The sequence below is a fragment of the Cydia fagiglandana genome, chromosome 20 (genome assembly GCF_963556715.1).
Source record: "Cydia fagiglandana chromosome 20, ilCydFagi1.1, whole genome shotgun sequence".
Classification (NCBI taxonomy): Eukaryota; Metazoa; Arthropoda; class Insecta; order Lepidoptera; family Tortricidae; genus Cydia; species Cydia fagiglandana.
Window position 1 is genome coordinate 6,817,134 of NC_085951.1, and position 20,884 is coordinate 6,838,017.

General features: G+C 40.1%; 2 protein-coding genes across 6 annotated transcripts in view; both read left to right on the plus strand.

Annotated features, from left to right (window-relative positions):
• Nucleotides 1-8,111, plus strand: part of LOC134674512 (cytosolic 10-formyltetrahydrofolate dehydrogenase) — a 37,065-nt gene extending 28,954 nt beyond the window's left edge. For both annotated transcript variants that reach the window (XM_063532605.1, XM_063532606.1), the window contains 5 exons: nucleotides 4,528-4,646; nucleotides 4,912-5,109; nucleotides 5,825-5,997; nucleotides 6,893-7,092; nucleotides 7,888-8,111. In XM_063532605.1, coding sequence (XP_063388675.1) covers nucleotides 4,528-4,646; nucleotides 4,912-5,109; nucleotides 5,825-5,997; nucleotides 6,893-7,092; nucleotides 7,888-7,943 — 746 coding nt within the window. In that variant the 3' untranslated portion in view covers nucleotides 7,944-8,111. The remainder of the gene's footprint in view (nucleotides 1-4,527; nucleotides 4,647-4,911; nucleotides 5,110-5,824; nucleotides 5,998-6,892; nucleotides 7,093-7,887) is intronic.
• LOC134674523 (vanin-like protein 1) overlaps nucleotides 1-20,884 on the plus strand; it is an 84,619-nt gene that overhangs the window by 53,961 nt on the left and 9,774 nt on the right. For 3 of the 4 annotated variants that reach the window (XM_063532624.1, XM_063532621.1, XM_063532623.1), the window contains exons 2-9: nucleotides 11,302-11,367; nucleotides 12,762-12,878; nucleotides 13,607-13,732; nucleotides 14,337-14,515; nucleotides 15,003-15,217; nucleotides 15,779-15,865; nucleotides 19,930-20,033; nucleotides 20,641-20,835. In XM_063532624.1, the coding sequence (XP_063388694.1) occupies nucleotides 11,305-11,367; nucleotides 12,762-12,878; nucleotides 13,607-13,732; nucleotides 14,337-14,515; nucleotides 15,003-15,217; nucleotides 15,779-15,865; nucleotides 19,930-20,033; nucleotides 20,641-20,835 (1,086 nt within the window). In that variant the 5' untranslated portion in view covers nucleotides 11,302-11,304. Of the gene's footprint in view, nucleotides 1-11,301; nucleotides 11,368-11,917; nucleotides 12,069-12,761; nucleotides 12,879-13,606; nucleotides 13,733-14,336; nucleotides 14,516-15,002; nucleotides 15,218-15,778; nucleotides 15,866-19,929; nucleotides 20,034-20,640; nucleotides 20,836-20,884 lie in introns of those variants that run through there. The other variant, XM_063532622.1, reaches the window with a different exon arrangement.

Sequence of the window (20,884 nt, forward strand, 5' to 3'; positions counted from 1 at the left end):
CGACCGAATGGATATTCAAAATAGATTCCCAGTGTATAGACTGCAAATCCCTATCAAATTCTGCAATATCAATATCTTTTATTGGCCTATACGTAATTAATTTCGGGATTGTTTTGGGTTTTTTAATTGGCACGGTGGCTGTTACCATACAGTGGCCGAGAGAACCCGTTATGTTTGAAACCCGTAATTCGCTGACAGGTGCATTTGTACATACCACGTCAATAAGAGTCTCATTGTCAACTGAGTAGTGCGTAGGTTCTGTCACCACTTGTTTCATACCCAGATAATCGAGAAAGCTTGTGAATTTTGCTACATTACTATTACCAGTATCAAGCATATTGATATTAAAATCTCCAAGTAAAATTACATAGTCATGTTTGGAAAAGTGAGTTATGGACTCTGTCAGGGAATCAAAAAATAAGTCTGCATTTATCCAGTTCGGACGATACGCTGTACCTACAATAAAACTACGATGATTAAGTGTCATAGATAACCACATTTGTTCCACATTTGCAACTGGATGGGTAGACCGGCGCGCGCGCACACCGTGTTTAATGTAAAAACTTACCCCGCCACCGCGGCCTCCGCGCATAGTATTGGGTCGCGGAGTGTTGATAAATTTATATCCAGGAACTACCGGCGCTCGTTTTTCCTGGCCCTGTCTGATCCACGATTCGTTGATTGCGACTATGTCTGCGTCATATTTATCCATTGCAATTAGAAAATCATCGTGCCCAGTTGTAAGAGATCCCGCGTTAAAGAGACCTAATTTAAGAAATTTAGTTTTAGTCCCCATCCCTAGTTACATTAATCTTTGTCTGGCTAGTAAAGTAATACGATAGCGTACAACGCGGTAGCATAACCTCAAATACTGATTCAATATTCGGAATATATAGTAATGTGTTTATTAGCGTGTGGATGTGGTGATATATGTGTTTAGAATAGTTTAAAGTATTGTATAGTGCATTACATGTGTTGGTATTATTGTGTGGTCATATCAAGAGGAAGACCTTTTGGTGGCGTATCTCTGATGTACAAGAAGGGATTGTTTACGTCGGTTAAGGTGATTGAGTGCAGTAGTGTGCGCGTGGCGGCTATCAGTGGTAAAATCGGCGAGCGTTCGTTGTTAATATTCTCGGTATATATGCCTACTGATGAGTCATCAAACTTGCCCGAGTTTACTGAGTGCATTAGTGAAGTCAGTGCGATTATCGAGTCATTGAATGCGGACTGTGTTTTTATCCTCGGAAATTTTAATGCCCATCCGGGTGAACCATTTTACTCGGAACTTTATGCTTTTTGTACAGAACAGGAGTGGCGCTGCGCTGACTTGGAGTGGCTGGGCAGTGATTCAGGTACGTATACCTATGTGAGTGAAGCCCACGGTTGTAGGAGGTGGCTGGATCACTGCCTTGTCACTGAAGCAGCTTGGCTGACTGTTACAAATGTGGGTGTAAATTACGACATTTACTGGTCCGATCATTTTCCTGTCTTTATTAAAACTAAAATGTCTATAAATAATGTAAATATAGCTATACCAGTGTGCAATAATAATTATAATGATTATGTATGGGGCGAGAGAGACCAAATAAATATGTATAATAAAATATGTAATGAAAAGTTGAAAGAAATTGACTTTCCTAGCGAATGTATTAATTGTAGTAATAAGTTTTGTAATGACATTTCCCATAAAATTGTATTAGATAAGTTATACTCTGATATTATTAATTGTTTGCAGATAGCCTCAAAACTGAGTCGTAGGAACAAGAAATGTAAGCGCAAGCAGGTTGTCGGTTGGAATAAGTACGTGAGGGAAGCTCATGAGCGTGCAAGGATGTACTTTCGGCAGTGGCATCTGTTTGGGAAACCAAGGGCAGGGCCGTTTTATGAAGACATGTGTTCTTCTCGGAGAATATTCAAGGATAGGCTGAAGTGGTGTCAGGACAATCAGACTCAAATTAAAATGGACATATTAGCTACTCACCACCAAGCCAAAGACTTTGCAAAGTTTTGGAAGCACACGAATAAATTAAATCCCAAAACGGGTGTCCCTGCCGCGGTTGACGGCTTCTGTGAACCGGTTGACATCGCTAATCTGTTCAGAGCTTCCTTCAAGACTGTAAAACAGGTCCCTGAACGGATGGCTCAGGTGTTCTCTACTGATGGTCGTCACGCCGATGTACAAGTAAGATTTTCTTATAAGGAGGTTGACCACATCATTAAGTCCATGACCAGAGGGAAGTCCCCGGGGCATGACGGGCTCAGTATAGAGCACCTGGTACATGCGGGTGTTCACTTACCTCGAGTGCTCAAACTGTTATTTAACTTGTGTATCAGCCATTGTCATCTTCCGGAGGATCTCATGAAAACGATAGTTGTCCCAATATCAAAAAACAAAACTGGGAACGCCTCCGATAGTTCCAATTATAGACCAATATCACTGGCAACTACGGTGGCCAAGGTGCTTGACGGTCTGCTTGATAACTTACTGGCGAAGCACATTCAAACTCATGACGCGCAGTTTGGTTTCAAACCGGGTCTGTCAACAGAGAGCGCCATTCTTTGTTTCAAGCATACCGTTAAGTACTATGTTGAAGGAAAAACTCCCGTAGTTGCCTGCTTTTTGGACCTGTCGAAGGCGTTCGATACGGTGTCATATGACATACTATGGGATAAGATGGAAAAGGGCACGAGCACTCCGAAGGAGGTGATTAACCTGTTTCGGTACTGGTACGGGCATCAAACCAACCAGGTGAGATGGGCGGGCGCGCACTCGGACGTGTACAGGTTGGAGTGCGGGGTGAGGCAGGGTGGACTCACCTCACCGCGCTTATTCAATCTGTACATGGATGAGCTGATTGCTGGACTCAGCGGCACGAAGATCGGATGTTCCATAGGTGGCACCACGGTGAACAACATTAGCTACGCAGATGATATGGTGCTGCTGTGTCCATCAGTCAGTGCGCTAGTGAAACTCTTAAAGGTGTGTGAAGATTATGCGGTCGCTCATGGTCTGAGGTACAACACAAGTAAAAGCGAACTGTTAGTTTTTAAAGCAGGTAACAAGGCTTTTGACGAACTACCACCTGTCAGCTTGTGTGGTGTCGCTCTTAAAAGGGTGACGCGCTTTAAGTATCTCGGACACTGGGTGACCGAAAATCTCCACGATGACGTAGATATAGAGAGGGAGCGTAGGGCGTTGGCGGTGCGTTGTAATATGTTGTCTCGCAGGTTTGCGCGGTGTAATGGGAATGTCAAAGTAACGCTATTTAAAGCGTTTTGCCAGACCCTTTACACGTGCAGCCTGTGGACAAATTATACTAAAAGAGCCCTCAATGCCCTGCGCGTCCAGTACAACAATGGGTTCAGGATGCTGTTGGGACTGCCTCGTTTTTGCAGCGCGTCCGGAATGTTCGCGGAGGCGCACACTGACAGCTTCGGTGCGATAATACGCAACAGAACTGCCTCTCTGATGCGTCGCGTGCGTGACAGTTCCAACAGCCTCTTGCGCCTAGTGTTAGAGTCACCTGCTTGCGCCTTCTGGAAACACTGGGACGATGTACATATGGGCTCCAGAGGCTTAGTATATAAGTTGTTATAATTTATTAATTTTGTTATAATTTTGTATAGGTTTAAGTACTAACATAATATTAAGGGAATGTATACTAACACTATGGACATGGTCTGAATTAAATAAATTGATTGATTGATTGATTGATATCAGCTTCCGCATGACTGAAATTGGCGCCGTTTACATTTTCAAGTGATTCGAGTGACTTATAGTTATGTGGTTTACCTATATATCTGTTAATAATTTGTTCTAAAGAATTATACTTACCAATAATAAACCTACATTTCTCATGTTTAACTTTCCTCATAGTCGAAATGAAAAGTAGAGTGTTTAACTCGGGTAAAAGTAACCATCTCACCCTCGAACTATTGGCGCTCTCTCTTCGTTCGAGCGCCAAAATATCTCGGGTGAAATGGTTCACTTTCCACCCTTGGTTAACAATCTACTATTCCATCGTATTTTCTCGGAAACGTTCGTAATTGTCAGGCTACTTTAGTCGACCTCAGTACTTTTTGTACCGAGACTGACTGAAATAGCGTGACCCGTTCGTACGTTTCCGTGAAACTTTAATAATTTATTTTCAATCGCGCGAATATTTCAGTGTATTTCCTAAATTTTGTAGGTGCCTGCCTATTCTTGTTCAAGCTAAACATATTTATGTAGGACAAAATATGTCACCATCTCATACGTTTAATTAAAATAATAACAGACTTCAATTATTTTGTCCTGTTTGACTCTTTATAAGTAGGCTGCATGATTATTCCATTTATATAAATATATATATAAATGAAATAATCCTCTAACGATTTCGATAAAGTTTGCTATATGGGGCTTTTCGGGGGCGAAAATCGATCTAGCTACATTATCTCTGGGAAAACGCGCATTTTTGAGTTTTTGTATGTTATCTCCCAGATATTGTTGTATTGTATGAATCATAAAATGTTGTTCATCCACAGGCCAAACCATCATGAAGTCGTGCGCCGCGTCCAACATGAAGAAGGTATCTCTGGAGCTCGGAGGGAAGTCACCGCTGGTCGTGTTCGAAGACTGCGACTTGGACAAGGCTGTCAGAAATGTGAGCTACTCACGTATTTATATCCAAATATATTCATAATGTATACCTAATAACTTTAACCAACCAAATACAAAACCGCCTGGATCAGTCTCTGAACGACCTGACTAACCTACATTATGTGATCATGTAAAGTTTTCATCTACCCGCAACTGGCTTAAGGAGCCATTTGAGGGTAGATTTTTTTCACTTTTATTTAAATACAGATACAGCTAAATAAAGATACAGCTATATAAAAACAAATTAACATCAACATTATTTTCCCCAGGGCATGGGCTCCGTGTTCTTCAACAAGGGCGAGAACTGTATCGCCGCCGGCCGGCTGTTCATTGAAGAGACGATTCACGACGAGTTCCTGCGGCGGGTGGTCGAGGAAACCAGGAAGATAGCCATCGGAGACCCGCTCAACAGAGGCACCTCGCACGGACCGCAGAACCATAAGGCGCACATGGACAAACTTGTCGAGGTATGTTCATTAACACTTCAACTCCAAGGGACCATGATCCAGTACTGAATGATCTTGGTAAATAATCTCCGGAAAGTGTACATATTTACACGTGGTTAAAAGTGGACATTTGCTTACTAACAACTACACAGAGTGCTTCTAAATACTTTTATTTATTTATTTAAACTTTATTGCACAAAATACAAATAAAATGTACAATTGGCGGACTTAATGCCTAAAGGCATTCTCTACCAGTCAACCATAGGATTAAACAGAGATGTAATAAAAATGGTGCAAGAAGAGAGAATTTAATTAGGAACTATTGCAAACAACTGAAAAACATAATAAACTTATACAATACACATACAAAATATGTATATACAATGAATATACTACTACATGATACTCACATATATTTCGATGGATACTATGTACCTGATCGCTTATCTGCACTTTAAAATGTTCAACGCCTTAATATGCAAATGTATCTGTTGCGGTGTTCTTAAACACATATCGCTGGCCCAATATTACAGGGTTATGTTTCACTTTTATCGAACTGGAATTTGGACATTGTCATAGTGACATTAAGTCGAATTTCAACTATCTTGAAAATGTTACACCTGAAAACGGAACCCTGTAATATTGGGCCAGCGATATGGTACTTGGCTAAATACTGAATAGGTAGAAGTTAGTCGCAAACATTTTTAACACTATCTTCATTTCTTTCTCTCTACAGTTTTGCGAAGCCGGCGTAAAAGAAGGCGCGCGTCTAGTCCTGGGCGGTAAGCGCGTGGACCGGCCCGGCTACTTCTTCCAGCCAACCATCTTTACTGACGTCACCGACGACATGTTCATCGCCAAGGAGGAGTCCTTCGGGCCCATCATGATCATTAGCAAGTTTAGCAGCAAGTAAGTAACTTAGGACGAATAAACTCGATTAAATAGTCTAGATTACTATTTATATACGTGCCGGTTGGTTGGTTGGACGTATGGAGGTCCAAGGGGGAGGCCTATGTTCAGCAGTGGACGTCTTATGGCTGAGATGATGATGATGATGACTATTTATATTACTTGGAAGGAAAACATCGTGAGGAAACCGGACTAATTAAAATAAGGCCTAGTTTTCCGTCTGGGTTGGAAGGTCAGATAGCAGTCGCTTTCGTAAAAACTAGTGCTTACGTCAAGTGTTGGGATTAGTTGTCAAGCCGACCCCAGGCTCCCATGAGCCGTGGCAAAATGCCGGTATAACGCGACTGCTGTCTGACCTTTCATCGCAGAGGGTAAACTAGGCCTTATTTGGTTGGGATTAGTCCGGTTTACTCACGATGTTTTCCTTCTCCGAAAAGCGACTGGTACAATATCAAATGATATTTCGTACATAAGTTCCGAAAAACTAATTGGTACGAGCCGGGGTTTAATCCGCGACCAACTTATTGGTACGAGCCGGGGTCATAGACTAGGAATCCTCTAGACCGAGTTTAGAGCAATTATTTCATGCAACCGATGATGCCAAAAATGCGGGGGTGCGCGGGACGAGGTGAGCGAAGTCCCGTGCCGTGATTGGTCCGTTCAAAGACACGGACGTCACACAAAGACACTTTCGACTCGAACATGGAGTAAAATTACCGTATGCGTGGCAGAGGGGGTAGCGCGACTATGCTCAGTCTGGAGGATGTTTTGTCTGTGGCCGGGGTTTACCCGCGACCTCCGGATTGAAAGTCGCACGCTCTTACCGCTAGGTTGCCAGCGCTTGATCGCTAGTGCTCTTGTAAGATCTGCAATTCTAATGATCGTTTCCTTTCAGAAACCTGGACGACGTGATCCGGCGCGCGAACGCGACCGAGTACGGTCTGGCGTCGGGCGTGTTCACCCGCGACGTGTCGCGCGCGCTGCAGTTCGCGGAGCGCGTGGACGCGGGCACCGTGTTCGTGAACACGTACAACAAGACCGACGTGGCCGCGCCCTTCGGCGGGTTCAAGCAGTCCGGCTTCGGGAAGGACTTAGGTGGGTTTTAAATATACCTACTTAAGTCAATATAAAACTTTGATGACGTCAGCGTTCGCCGCGTCGCTAGTAGTACATGCGGCCCACACCAGTTTTAGTGTCTAGCAGTAGTAGTTGCCGCTTGCGCCACCTTGCGGTCATATCCAGTGTATAGACGAGTTTTGTTGGAGAGTGAACCTTCTGTCACTAGTACTATGATTTATCCAGTGGTACTGGCAACAACACACTTTAGTTACTGACCATTTTTTTATGTGTCACAATTACAAGTAAATCGCGCGTTCAAGTGGAGAAATAAGAGAATCTAATATTTTCCTATGCAATATGTGTATACTGCTTGCGCCAGTTACCCGCGCCATTGTGCAAGCTACTTGCACTCTGTCACAGAATAAATAATAGTACAAGGTACAGAAGACTCACTCTCTAACAAACCGCGTCTGTCACGATCAGCACAGATATGCCGCTAAGTGGCGACAGCGCCACGCGCGGCTTTATGGTAAACCCCAAAATTGGGGTCAAACGGATGTACTTTTAGCTACCTGTAGCAAAGCGACGAAATCGCGGAGTAAGCCACGCCTGACTGTGCAAGTGCAATAACAGATATATGTAAAAGTTAGATATCGACAGCTAATTGATTTAATTTTGTTTATAGGGCCGGAATATTAACGTGAAAAGTTCAAAATATAACTACAATAAAATTTCCCATGGAACTATTACATTCGACCCACTTGTTGAGGTCCAGATACTGATGTTGCAATCTTCAATATTATATATTAACTCAAATTGTTTTTTTTCCAGGTCAAGACGCACTGAACGAGTACCTCAAAACTAAAACTGTTACCATTGAATATTAAAGTTAGTTGACATTGCAATCTCAATCTTACAATTGTTTGACATTTAATTAGTTATTAAGATGATTTGTATATAATATTTGCATTTTTGCATCATGCCTTTTTGTAAATTTAAGCCAAATCGTGACTGTGACAAGTAGAATATCTATTTCAATATAGTTGTATGTTGAACCGCTGTTATTTTATTTATAGTAAACGCCTTAAAATATACACATGTATTTATTTCATTTACAATTTAAATTTGAACCTTGTTCTATAGTTACTTGGAAATCTGACAAAAAAAATATTTTGACTTCGAGGCTACGAAATTCCTAATTTTATTTACCTCACAATCATATACGTACGAAAGAGCGTATACTTATGTGTAGTTTGCTAAGAAGATTACAATTAGACTGTTTAAGTATTCCTTATTAGTTCATAATTCATTTTAAACATTAAAGTAATGTGAAGCACATTTTACATTATTTGTTGAGGAAACCGGAACAAGTACCTAATAATATAAATATTATAAAATTAATAAATTATGTATTCGTAGCTATACACGAATCCATCACATCATAAGTCATTAGTCATACATACATACATACATATAATCACGCCTATTTCCCGGAGGGGTAGGCAGAGACCACGGATTTCCACTTACTACGATCCTGACGTACCTCTTTCGCTTCCTTCACATTCATAACATTCCTCATACACGCTCGCCGGTTCAGGGTGCTCTTGACCTGGCCTTTCTTCAGGATTTCCCCGATCTGATCAGAGAAAGTCCGCCGAGGTCTACCCCTTCCAACTCCCACTTCCACTTCATTAGTCATAACAAACAATTAATCCAATATACATGTGGCATCAGTAGGTACGGATGTAATCGGTTATCATTTTGTTTACATGACGTCATTTCAAACGCAAATGTAAACAAAATATAAATTAAAAAATACCGGCCGAAACGTCGATTTTGAAAAAGTTTATCGGAGAAACTAAAAACAGACTTATTTTTACAGAAGCAAGTATATTTTAAGAAAATCTCAGGAACAAGGGGATTATAGTAAGAATAATGTAGTTTGTACTGATAACTTATCATATCAGTTTAGGTTCAGTCATACTATACGTGATATGTGTTATCTTAATCTTGTCTCTGGCTGCGTTTTCAATCCATCTGAATAGGTAAACTCTGTCAAGCAAGTTCTATCAATAGAAAAGAGCGGGAAATTTAAAAAAAGTGCGCGCGAAGGGTTATCATCTCATAGGAAATTTAAATTTAAATTCGCGCTTTTTTTCTACGAACAAAGTTGTTGGCCAGATATAACTAACAAATCATAAGAATTTTTATATTCTAATGATTTTCAGGCACTTTATTGAACCTTTAATTTATAAAGCATACCTAGTGGTGTCAGAAATAAAGCTAAATTGAACCCTTTTTTGAACTCTTTTGAAATTTTAAATATAGTTCAAAATCGGGTGGGAAATATATTCCCTCTGCTCTGCCTTATATAATTATAAATAGACCTTCAAAGGAAGGACATTTGACTTTGAAGTCAGTAGTACCTGTGCAATACCTGTGTCACCAATTTATATAAACTCTGTCAAGCAAGCTCCGTCAGTACTAAAGAGCGGCAAATTAAAAAAAAATGTACGCGCGTAGGATGATATATCGTCCCTAGGGAAATTTAAATTTAGTAATAATGAGAGAAATCAACCAAAAAGTGCCGCCGACACCTGCATTAATTAAATCTAATTCTTATCTCCTAAGGTTTAATAACAACCTACAACAATGTTACCCGGCACTAAAGATTATTTATTTTAGGATGTGACGTAATTTTAAAAATTATTATACGCAAAATGAGTTCGAAAATATACCACCAGATGCGGCGGAATGAAAAGACCTTATCGGTGTAGTCGAAAATATGCAATTTTGAACAGATTTATGGAAATTTGAGAAAAATCTTAGGAACAAGAGGATTAGTGTCAATTTGATATTATTTAGATAATAACATCGTGAGACTGATAAAATATCGTATATGAAAATGAATGATATAATGATGTGATGACTGATCGAAATATCGAAGAGAACTTTATCCATTTTGAGATAATGGCCTATCGCGGAATTAAAAACAATATTACTTTGATCTATATTTATCTAATAATATAAATGTTTAATAACTACTCTGACTCTGTTTCCATTACCTAGGAGGCCTAATAAAGGTCTACTACTACTTAATATGACTCGCATATGTACTACTAATGAACAGGGATCTCCCCGCGTGAAGCGTTGACCTAGTCATGTTTTACATTATTCGTTTCCATTGTCGTCCAATAAATGACGTATCTAAACAATTCAGCGCTAATCACGTTTCACCTTTACGAATCATTTTAGCTACATACAGGGAGAACCCATGGTGCTACGACGACGACGTAACGTTACGAGTGTTACGACCGTGAGGCCGATGGAGATTTAAGAATCTGTTATGGTGTCGAATTGGTTTTGATACAAGCTTGACGATCGTCTTGGTAATTGGCGCGCATCTCACGCACGACTTTAACTTCATTTCACCAACGTGAGCTTTATTATCGACCGGGATATGAACCGTGATTACCTACCTTATATATTGTTTTCGATCTCCTAATATTAATCAGGGATCATATCCCGGTCGATATAAGTCTATTGAAACTAACCGTGAATCATTCAAAACTGTCCAATTCAAAAATCTTTAATGTCGTATCAAAACCATTTCATAACCATCAAAAACCACCGTAAAATCCAGTGAATGACCTAAATAATAAAGGAAATTAGTAAAGTAATAAATAAATTCTATAGATGTAAATTAAAAATTAGTGGCCTTGAACGTATGTTTTTAGCGTTATCCGTGGATAAATGAGTTTATTTTAAAAGTAGGTAAGTGATTATATCAAGAAAATATGTGTAGGTACTAAATATTATAAGCTAAGGCTAAGGAAAGGAGGAGATGATAATTCAGTTTATTATGTGGAAAAAAATTCTGTCAGGAAACTCATGAATATACGAGTATATAATTCTTAACCAAGTAATAAGACCATAAGTAGGTAGGTAAACATATAGTTAGTCCAGTGTTAGCTAATGTGGATGAACTGATTATCTTAACCCTATAATACTATGTTATACTACTTTGGACATTGATCTGTAGGCAGAATTAACCGGTACGTCATTTTCCGCGACTTATCCGTGGTGTTAGGTGTTATGCATACTTTTCTTATCTCCTTCTGAGGAGACATAAAAGCGCACAGCATGTTACGAGTGCCCTTTATTTCGTTCAAACTCCAGCACACATAGCTAGCTGGATTTGACGAATAAACTTTAAATAAATAATCGTGTCTGATTGTCAAGATAATAATGGCGGCACAATATCGTTTGTTTTGCGTCGTATTAGTTTGTCTGCTGCCGTTGTCTTTTCAGGTACGTCTCACACATTGTATATCCGCATATGTTTTATTTATTTTATACCTACCTCTAATTCTTAGTAGAATGTAGATCTAAGTACTTTGATTTACTTACTACCTTTTCACATTGTCTCCGGCGATAGTATATATGTAGATGTAATGACAAATTTGAACTTTATTCATTAGAAGACAAGGTACAAATTTGTTACGTACACTCGTACAGACTTGAATTGAAAAAAGACTCGATTGTGATTTTGTTGAACTTTAGACTTTCTGTCGCTGAATTACGATTCAAAATTGCAGTCAATGATGACAACTTTCTGCTGTAGTAACGAATGCGCGAACTTCACATGTAATCGGTTATTTATATTAACAAAAATAAACATTACCCTGCAGCGTATTCTAATCGAATGTCCGCTACATCATACGATGCGTCATTTCTGTCCTCTACACTTAAAACGCGTGTGAATGAGACGGGTGATATAAGTCGAATCGATTACCGGCAAACAAGTTCTGAGTAGGAAGAATGACAATATCAGCTGATGCTTCTCAGTGGGTCTTTGTTTGTGGATCTAAGTGGTGGTATTCATTTAGTTTTGTTCGTAAATGTGGTTAAAAAAAACGCCAATTCTTCGATAAAACACTAATGTTGAGATGTGGGCCAGAATATTCATGTCTTCAGTGTGTTTTCTTTGTTTAGCTGTGTCATCCGATCAGGTAGTTATTTTGGTTCAGACTCTTATTTGCTTGTTACCTAATCTCGACTTAACTATATCATATTATCTTATCAATGTGCAAAATTAACTGATTCATAAGTAGATTGACTAAATTAAGTAACTAAACTAATATAATACAAATTAATCAACTATTAACTGAATTAATGTAACTTTACCTTAACAGGAGTTAAATTGACAAACAAACCACATAGTATATACTAGTTTATTGATCCAAAAAAAAACAACATAGCATAGGTAACAAATTAACATTTTGCCAAAATATTTTTACAGAATTAAAAACAAAAGAAGTCACTGACCGTAAACAATTACACAGAATATAGCAGTGAAACTAGTGAAGTACGCATTCAATCTCTTATTATTTACAATGTTTACAAGACTTAAAATGCGTACCTATGCTTTATTGATACATCACTACACACATAGCAACAAATTAGTGATTGTTGTTGCTAATCTATGTGTTAAATTACAAGAAAGGACGACAATTGTTGTTATTATATTGTACAACGGGACTTAATCGCGTATTTAAGATTTACACCTCGGGAACAACGCCGTCCTCGAAACGTCCGAGGTTAATCTTAAAATTTAAATAGGCGGATAAGTCCCGTTGTACAATTTAATAATGTGTAAAAATCGTGAATGTTTAAATCATTGTTTTATATTGTTGTTGGTGCAGAGATCCACACCGGAGGATGACAGCTACGTCGGAGCCGTGGTGGAGTTCGAGGTCTCCGCCGACGTCGACCAGAACCTCGCCAGATATGTGCAGCTCATCGCACAGGCGGCAGACCAGGTGGGGCGGCAATATTTACTTTATAGAGTTAAACCAAGAAAACGCTGCGGCGATTTTGATAGCCCACGCAGTTCAAGTGTTATTTATACGTCATAATTTCATAGAAGTTTGACATTTAAAAGAACACAGTTGGCACTGAGTCGTGGCAGGCGTGGCTCACTCGTTCGTCTCGTTCGACACCAATTTTGGGGTTTGCCATAAGCCGCGCGTGGCGCTGTCGCCACCTAGCGGCCATATCTGTGCTGATCGTGACAGACGCGTTTTGTTAGAGAGTGAGTTTTCTGTACCTAGTACTATTATTTATTCTGTGGTTAGACCAAGAAAACGCTGCAGTGATTTTGATAGCCACGCAGTTCAAGTGTTATTTATACGTCATAATTTCATAGAAGTTTGACATTTAAAAGAACACTGGCACTCAGTCGTGGGCTATCAAAATCGTTGCGTTTTGGGGCCACAGGATATTGATATTATATGGTTCTTTTCAAATAAATATTATACTTATTCTAACCTGCTATGAATACCTGCATACACGTAGTAAAGTTTCATAACGACTTATTGTGGTCGGTCGGAACTTTGTACATATTATTTTTGTCATAATTTAATAGGTAGGTACTTACACTTAGTTCGCGTATATATTTTAAAACTTTGAACTTCTTGAAAATGTGTTTAGATTACCGTACCTAATCATATGGGTTAGAAATTAACATTTTATAACATCGTTTTTCTAGAATGCGGACATCATAGTATTTCCAGAGATGACACTTACCAGAGGCGACCGCAGGGTAGATGTGCCCATATATGGCCTGCTGAAGCAACAGCCTATACCGGCTCTGCAACCTACAAGTTATGATGAGGTAATTCTTGTCTTGAAGGGCTAACAATAATAATTACCTAACCACCCGCCCACTTAGCGCCCGTATAGATTATAGATTATGAACTCCAAACTTCTATCACCTTACCACTACACAGAATGGTAACCGAAAGTTTTTAAATCCATGAGAGCTTATCAAAATCAAGACCCAAGTCTTAGTTTTGCTACCACAAGTTGAACTTTATCACCCTGTCCTTGCCCCTACCAAGGAATAGATACCTACCGCAATAGATTTCTACTCGGAAACTACCAAGGTCGCAGTGGTCGGAAGTCTCGTTGCCGACGGTGCTAATACACTTTACACCATGTGGTAGGAATATAGAGCAAAACTTAGGCGAATATTCGACGCACCCGTCAGTTAAAATCTTTGTTTTTAATTATTAACACGTTCAGTGCCGAAAACCCCACTATCGGGTATTTTATGATTGCGTTCCCAGGCCGGACGACCCGATAGTCAGGATCGTGGTACTACTGCTTTATATGACAAAATTGTTGCGGCAGGCCGCGGATGTCTTGTTTGGCTGGGTGGCAATGAATGTGTTCAAAATGTAGAGTTTGCAGACTCAATAAGTACTCTCACTTTCCAGATTATGGTCAGCATATCGGCAGCAGCCAGACAGCACCAGATCTACGTCCTCATCAACGTGCAGGAGGTCATGGACTGCACCACCATCGCAGAAGACTCGGAGGAGTACTGTCCGGAGGAGAAAGAGTATCTCTTTAATACCAATGTCATTTTTGACAGAACTGGTGCTGTTATTGACAGGTGAGTTGTGGGTTCGGGGGGATTACCAGTACACAGATCAAAACATCAATTAAAATGGTTAGTGCAAAAACTTTTTAGACAGTGGATATTTTTATTTATGGCTAGGCTTTATGGTTAGGAATTGATATTATATATCTTCCGAGTCCTCTTTCATACCCAAGTCGCCAGAAAAGTAGTTTGATGTGAATTTCTTAGCGCTGAACAATCTAGTTATCGCTTAATACACGGGGCCGTGCCATGTCTGCCTAAACCACCGTCAAACTTCGGTTTTGTAGGGTTTCTTTTCTGTACCTACGGCAGTACTATATTTATTCTGTGGTGATAGGTAGTATATTATATGACAAATTACGTACCTAGATCATTAATTATAGTAATTTGAGTCACAAACGAACTCTTAGTTCTATCAAAAACCCTTTGTTCTATAGTAACATTAGCTTTTTTGTACTTCATTCCAAAATCAGAATGTTACGAACATGTTTTACACCAGGTACCGCAAGATAAACCTCTTCGGCGAGTTCACCCGCACCCCAGCTCTTCACCCGGACCTGGGGCTCTTCAGCACCGACTTCGGCGTGACCTTCGGCCACTACATCTGCTTCGACCTCATGTTCCAGGTGCCCGCCATCCAGGTGGTCGAGAAGAACAAGATCACCGACGTTCTGTTCTCCACCATGTGGTTCTCGGAGATGCCGTATTTGACTGGTAAGGCCCACTTACACCATTCCACTAATCCGGGGTTAACTGGTTAAACCTGGAGTTACCTACCATGGTTACCAGTACAATTTGACACTGAGTTGACGGTTTAACCGCTTACCCCCGGGTTAGTGGGATTGTGCAAGTTGGACTAAGTTACTTTTTGATAAAAAGTGCAAAAAGTTTTGTAGGTAGGTACAGCGGTCTAGGTTTTTTGACTCGAAGACCACTCATGGCCCCGGGTGAGACCTTTGCCGCTGCCGGTCCATTTACGCGAGCCGGATTGTATAAGTAACCGTCAGCTCTCCTTCTTCCTTTCCGCGGGCCTATAGGAGGGTCCGCGAGCAGGATTCGGCCCGCGGGAGTAGTTTGGGGATCCCAGTTTTAGTACAAAAAAAGCAAAACAGAACACTGACAAAAGGTAATCAACTTGATCTCCCTGTATAGCCACATGGCGAAATTCGATTAATGTCTAAAGAGTTGGTCTTTAAAGTAAAGTATAACTAAACTAATTAATTTTAACTATGTTACTGTGGCAGTTGTTGTAAAATGTATTAATTAAATTTACAGCGGTGCAGATTCAAGAAGCCTACGCTTTTGCCCAAAATGTGAACTTCCTCGGAGCTGGAGCGAACAACATGCAAGTTGGAAGTGCTGGTAATTTTAACTGTCATTTTTAGTGTTCCGTACAAAACTTTGTTTACGGAACACTTATGGGATCACTTCGGTCTTGCAAATCAGTTAAATACGTTTTTCTCAGAGACCGTTTGACATAGATACCTAAAATTTGGAACAGTTATAGCAATTACCACCACTCATATTGTAAATAAGTCAAAACTGCTTATTTCTTATTAAAGGGGGAAATTTAGGGGGTTGAGAGGGGTAGACTGAAACTTTTTTCATTTGTAAGAATCGTGTGGGGTACCATTAGAAAGCTTGCAAAAAATTGAGTCGACGGACTGATTTTGACTTCATTTTAGACTGCAATAGTTTCGTCAAAAAATGCATTTAAAGTTGCAAGTTTTCATACAAAAATTTTCACCTCTGTCCTGGCGATTTTAGCGAAAACTATAGATAACAGGCAGCTGACCAGTCAATACCCAACTTAAAGAAGCATGGAGACGGCGGGAAAATTATCAGCTTAACTTTATCTTTATTAGTTTTTCAACTGCAGCTTGACCTTTGGTTGCTTAGGGCTAGCTAACTGATGCTTACACTGGTCAATTCATATTTAGCGAGAAACATCCTTAGTTAAAACTTTGGCATTGAAATTTATGACTTATGTCTTTGACACAAAGTTTAATCCTGCTTGCTTATTTTTGTGGGATATTTAATTTTATCTCAATAGCCTACTAGTATGAGATATAAGTATGAGAGACATCTACAAAATACGACCTTATTATATTGCAAATAAGTTTCAATTTCGAACGGGCTTTCCAACCAATGGACTAGGCATCTCAAAAATGTGAAAAATTCAAATTAAGAATTCCGTTCTTGACTGTCGTTGTGTTTTTTTTCCACAATAGAGCACATAGAGTTAGTAAGGCGTATAGAGATAATAAAGTCATTTAATATTTATGAACAGCTTTGGCCTCATGTATAGATTTTATTGAGAGTATCTGATTCGTCGAAACAATATACACAATATTCCTTTTCATTAAGTACCATTACATTTCTGTATTAATTGTATAATTATCATCATCATCATCATTTCAGCTTTTATACGTCCCACTGCTGAGCACAGGCCTCCTCTCGAGCGCGAGAGGGCTTGGGCTATAGTCCCCACGCTAGCCCAATGCGGATTGGGGACTTCACATACACCTTTGAATTTGTTCGCAGATGTATGCAGGTTTCCTCACGATGTTTTCCTTCACCGATGTTGTATAATTATAATATCTATTAATTATATTCAGTACTTATGTATATTTTTGAACGGATCGGTGAGCAACAAGATTCAGGGCTATAACCGCGAAAATAGAAGTTCGCAAATTGCGAGCATTTTTCTCTGTCACTCTAATTACGCCTTCATTGGAGTAAAAGAGAAAGATCCCCGCAAATTGCGAATTTCGGTTTTCGCGGTAGCCCCTCAGTCCTGTTACGAGAAAATAATTTTGGAAGACATTAATAGTATATGACAGTTAAATATCACAGTTTTTAGAAACAAAGGTAAAATTGACGAAATATTTAAAGTAAGCCGATCTTGTTTTTTAGCAGTTCCAAATAATATTAAAGTCTATTCTAAAGTTCTAAATAATATGGCATAGAACTAGAAACAAAATCAAATAAAAAATAATAATGAGTTCTAAATTCAAATTGAAGGAGTATACATTTAAGGTATTATAGGCCAAGCGCGCACCACGATTTTAATTTTTGCGACACGATTTTAGAATCGCGCTGTAATATATCGCAGAAAATTCACTGCGCGCACTGCGATGAAAAAGTCGACGATTTGTTCATTCTCAACATGGATTTCGTACCAGTCGCTTGTCATGAAACGTGTCTTTAATATGCGATTGCTGTATGACTTTGAACATTTATAACACAAAGGTGATCCCCGTCTATTTCCATAATTAAATGGTCAACATCCTAGCGTCTCATTTTGAGACTCCATTGGAGATGCAGGTGCCGAGATGTTGGGGTTTGGAGAGCGAAATGCCGACTGAGGTCCGGCCGGGGTGCGATTTTATTATCATAGTGCGCGCGGGGCCATACAACTCCGCATGCTGCAATTCACTTTGCGACAATCGCGTCGCGAACAATTGCGGAAAAATGTGACAAATCACAATTTTAAAATCGCTGCGATTTTTTTGTCGCAAATGCGTGCACTAACATATAAACACATACGTTGCATTTCTGCGACAAAATTATCGCAGGACAAAAAATCGTGGTGCGCGCTTGGCCTTGCTCTAAATTATTATAATACATCAAGCATTACCGAGATGCTCGACTTCGGTATTCAAACACAAAGCAATAGTACAAGAATCTAACTAAATGCAAAGGCCGAAGGACCGATTCGAAGATCCGAAGCGTCCGACAGACGCGCGCCTCCCGTAACTTTTCCAAGTATTTTTAAGTACAAGTGTCTAAGTCACAAGATCCAAAGGCTGAAGTCGCATTGGGCCGAAAGCCCGAAGCATCCAGGAGGTCAGTCCTAAACACAGGTAATTAATACAAGTGCCTAAATGCGAAGGCCGGAGGCCGAGCTCCGCGTAGGGCCGAAGGCCCAAAGCCTGCAAGATGTCAGTGGTTAAACACAGAACTGACAGCCTGGACGCTTCGGCCTTCGGCCTTCGCATTTAGATACTTATACTATTGTTCTGTGTTTAAGTACTAACATCCTGGACGCTTCGGGCCTTAGGCCCTACGCGGAGCTCGGCCTTCGGCTTTCGCATTTAGACACTTGTACTATTGTTCTGTGTTAAAGTACTGACATCCTGGGCGCTTCGGCCTTCACATTTAGACACTTGTACTATTGCTCTGTGCTAAAGCGATGACATTTTGCTAAAGCTCGGCCTTCGGCCTTCGCACTTAGACACTTTGTACTATTGTTCTGTGTGTGTAGTTGAATACGGTATCCTAAAAACAGGCAAACAACCTCTGTAAAATGTAACGATGCGAGCTGTACGGCCCAGCATCTGTTTGGCATTGACATAAACGCTACCGTGGGCGTAAACGTAATTTACTTTCTATGCATCTCGCTCGTACTGACATATTAGTGCGAAAGAGATATACCTATAGGAAGTAAATTACGTTCACGATATCGTTTATGTCAATGCCAAACTGATGGTAGCCGTACGGAACACTAAATGCCTCGAGCTATCTCGGGCTTGGCCAAATTATTAATTAAGATAATACGTACATTGAGGATAAGTGTAGCCGCCGTACAGGTCAGGATGTCGACGACTCACTTATTTTTTTTTATTTTTTTATTTAGTGAACTGATGTAATTTTCCAAAATACTGACTTACAAGGGTTCTTCACTAAATGGTTTAAGGCAGAAGTGGTGTAGCCGAGCCCGACGGCTGCGGTTAGCTACTGCATTAGGAAATATAGATTTTATACAAATAAAAGGTTGCGTTCGTAACAATAAGAAACTTCTTCAAAGTTAAAAAACCGGGCAAGTGCGAGTCGGACTCGCGCACGAAGGGTTCCGTACCATAATGCAAAAAAAAACTAAAAAAAAGCAAAAAGAAAACGGTCACCCATCCAAGTACTGACCCCTCCCGACGTTGCTTAACTTTGGTCAAAAATCACGTTTGTTGTATGGGAGCCCCATTTAAATCTTTATTTTATTCTGTTTTTAGTATTTGTTGTTATAGCGGCAACAGAAATACATCATCTGTGAAAATTTCAACTGTCTAGCTATCACGGTTCGTTAGATACAGCCTGGTGACAGACGGACGGACGGACGGACGGACGGACAGCGAAGTCTTAGTAATAGGGTCCCGTTTTACCCTTTGGGTACGGAACCCTAAAAATTGACATAAGTACAAAGCTTCGCTCATTATAGGTACTTACTATACCTATCTATAGCCTTTTTAAAATCAGGAACAGGCCTTTGCTTAGTGCAGGATAGGAACTATTGTTTGATTATAAATCGTAATTTTTTAAATGTACTGTATTTTGTATTATAATTCACCCATAATGGTTTTTTACATCATCATCATTGCTAATAATGTATCTGTAGTTTTGTAAATCGAATGCTTATATTATGATTACAGGATCGGGTATCTATTCTGGAAAAGCGGGCGCCTTAGCCAGCATCATGCCCGGACTCCCCACTACTCGTCTTCTAGTCTCGAGGGTGCCCAAGGTTCCTGGTAACGTAAGTGTCTGATTACTTAATTACTTAGGTAAGTAATTAGGTACAGGTTAGTGGACTGTAGATCTAGGTCGCTGGTTCAGATCCGGCTCGAAGGACCATATTTTCAGGGGCTAGTGCAGTTTTATAGGTCGAAGAATAAGAGTAGGTTTTTCTCATTATTTTGTTTAAATTAATAATGCACGTTAAATATTTAACAAGTTCTTAGTGACCAAGACCCGGAAGGGTTAACAGTCAGTTACTTCTGTTTTCGTTTTTAGTAATAAGTTAAATACTTACACACAAGTCTCACAGTCATGTTTTAGGTCCTGGAATGGCTCACCAAGACCCTACGCTTAGAAGGCATTGATTGGATTTTTTGAGTTTGAAATTTATGTTAGAAAGAGATACAATTTAACATACTACGGCTACCACCAGTTTTTATATTGACATATTCGCTAGCGTGTGCGTAGCTTACTTTATCCTGATCACATTAGTGCAAGCGCGCGGAGCGAGATGTCTAGAAAGTAAGTTACGCAGGCGCTAGCGAATATGTCAGTTTGACACTGCTAATAAAAGGCAGTCGTGGCAGTCCAGTTTATATGTATAAGATGGTGAATAATTCTCGCAGGTCACTGGAATGACCTTCCCCGGCCCGATGTACGACCCCCCGACCGACCACGACAGTCTGGTGCTGATCACCGACCCGTCGCTGCCCGACCACGCCAGCCGCCTGCTGGTGTCCGGCTTCCAGGAGTTCACGCTGGTGGACAAGGACGTCAGCTGCACGTTCAGGGTCAGGCTGACTCCGAGGGCTGGTGATGGGGTAAGTAATTCTCCGACTATAGACCAACCGCTTATGGCCCTCTACACGA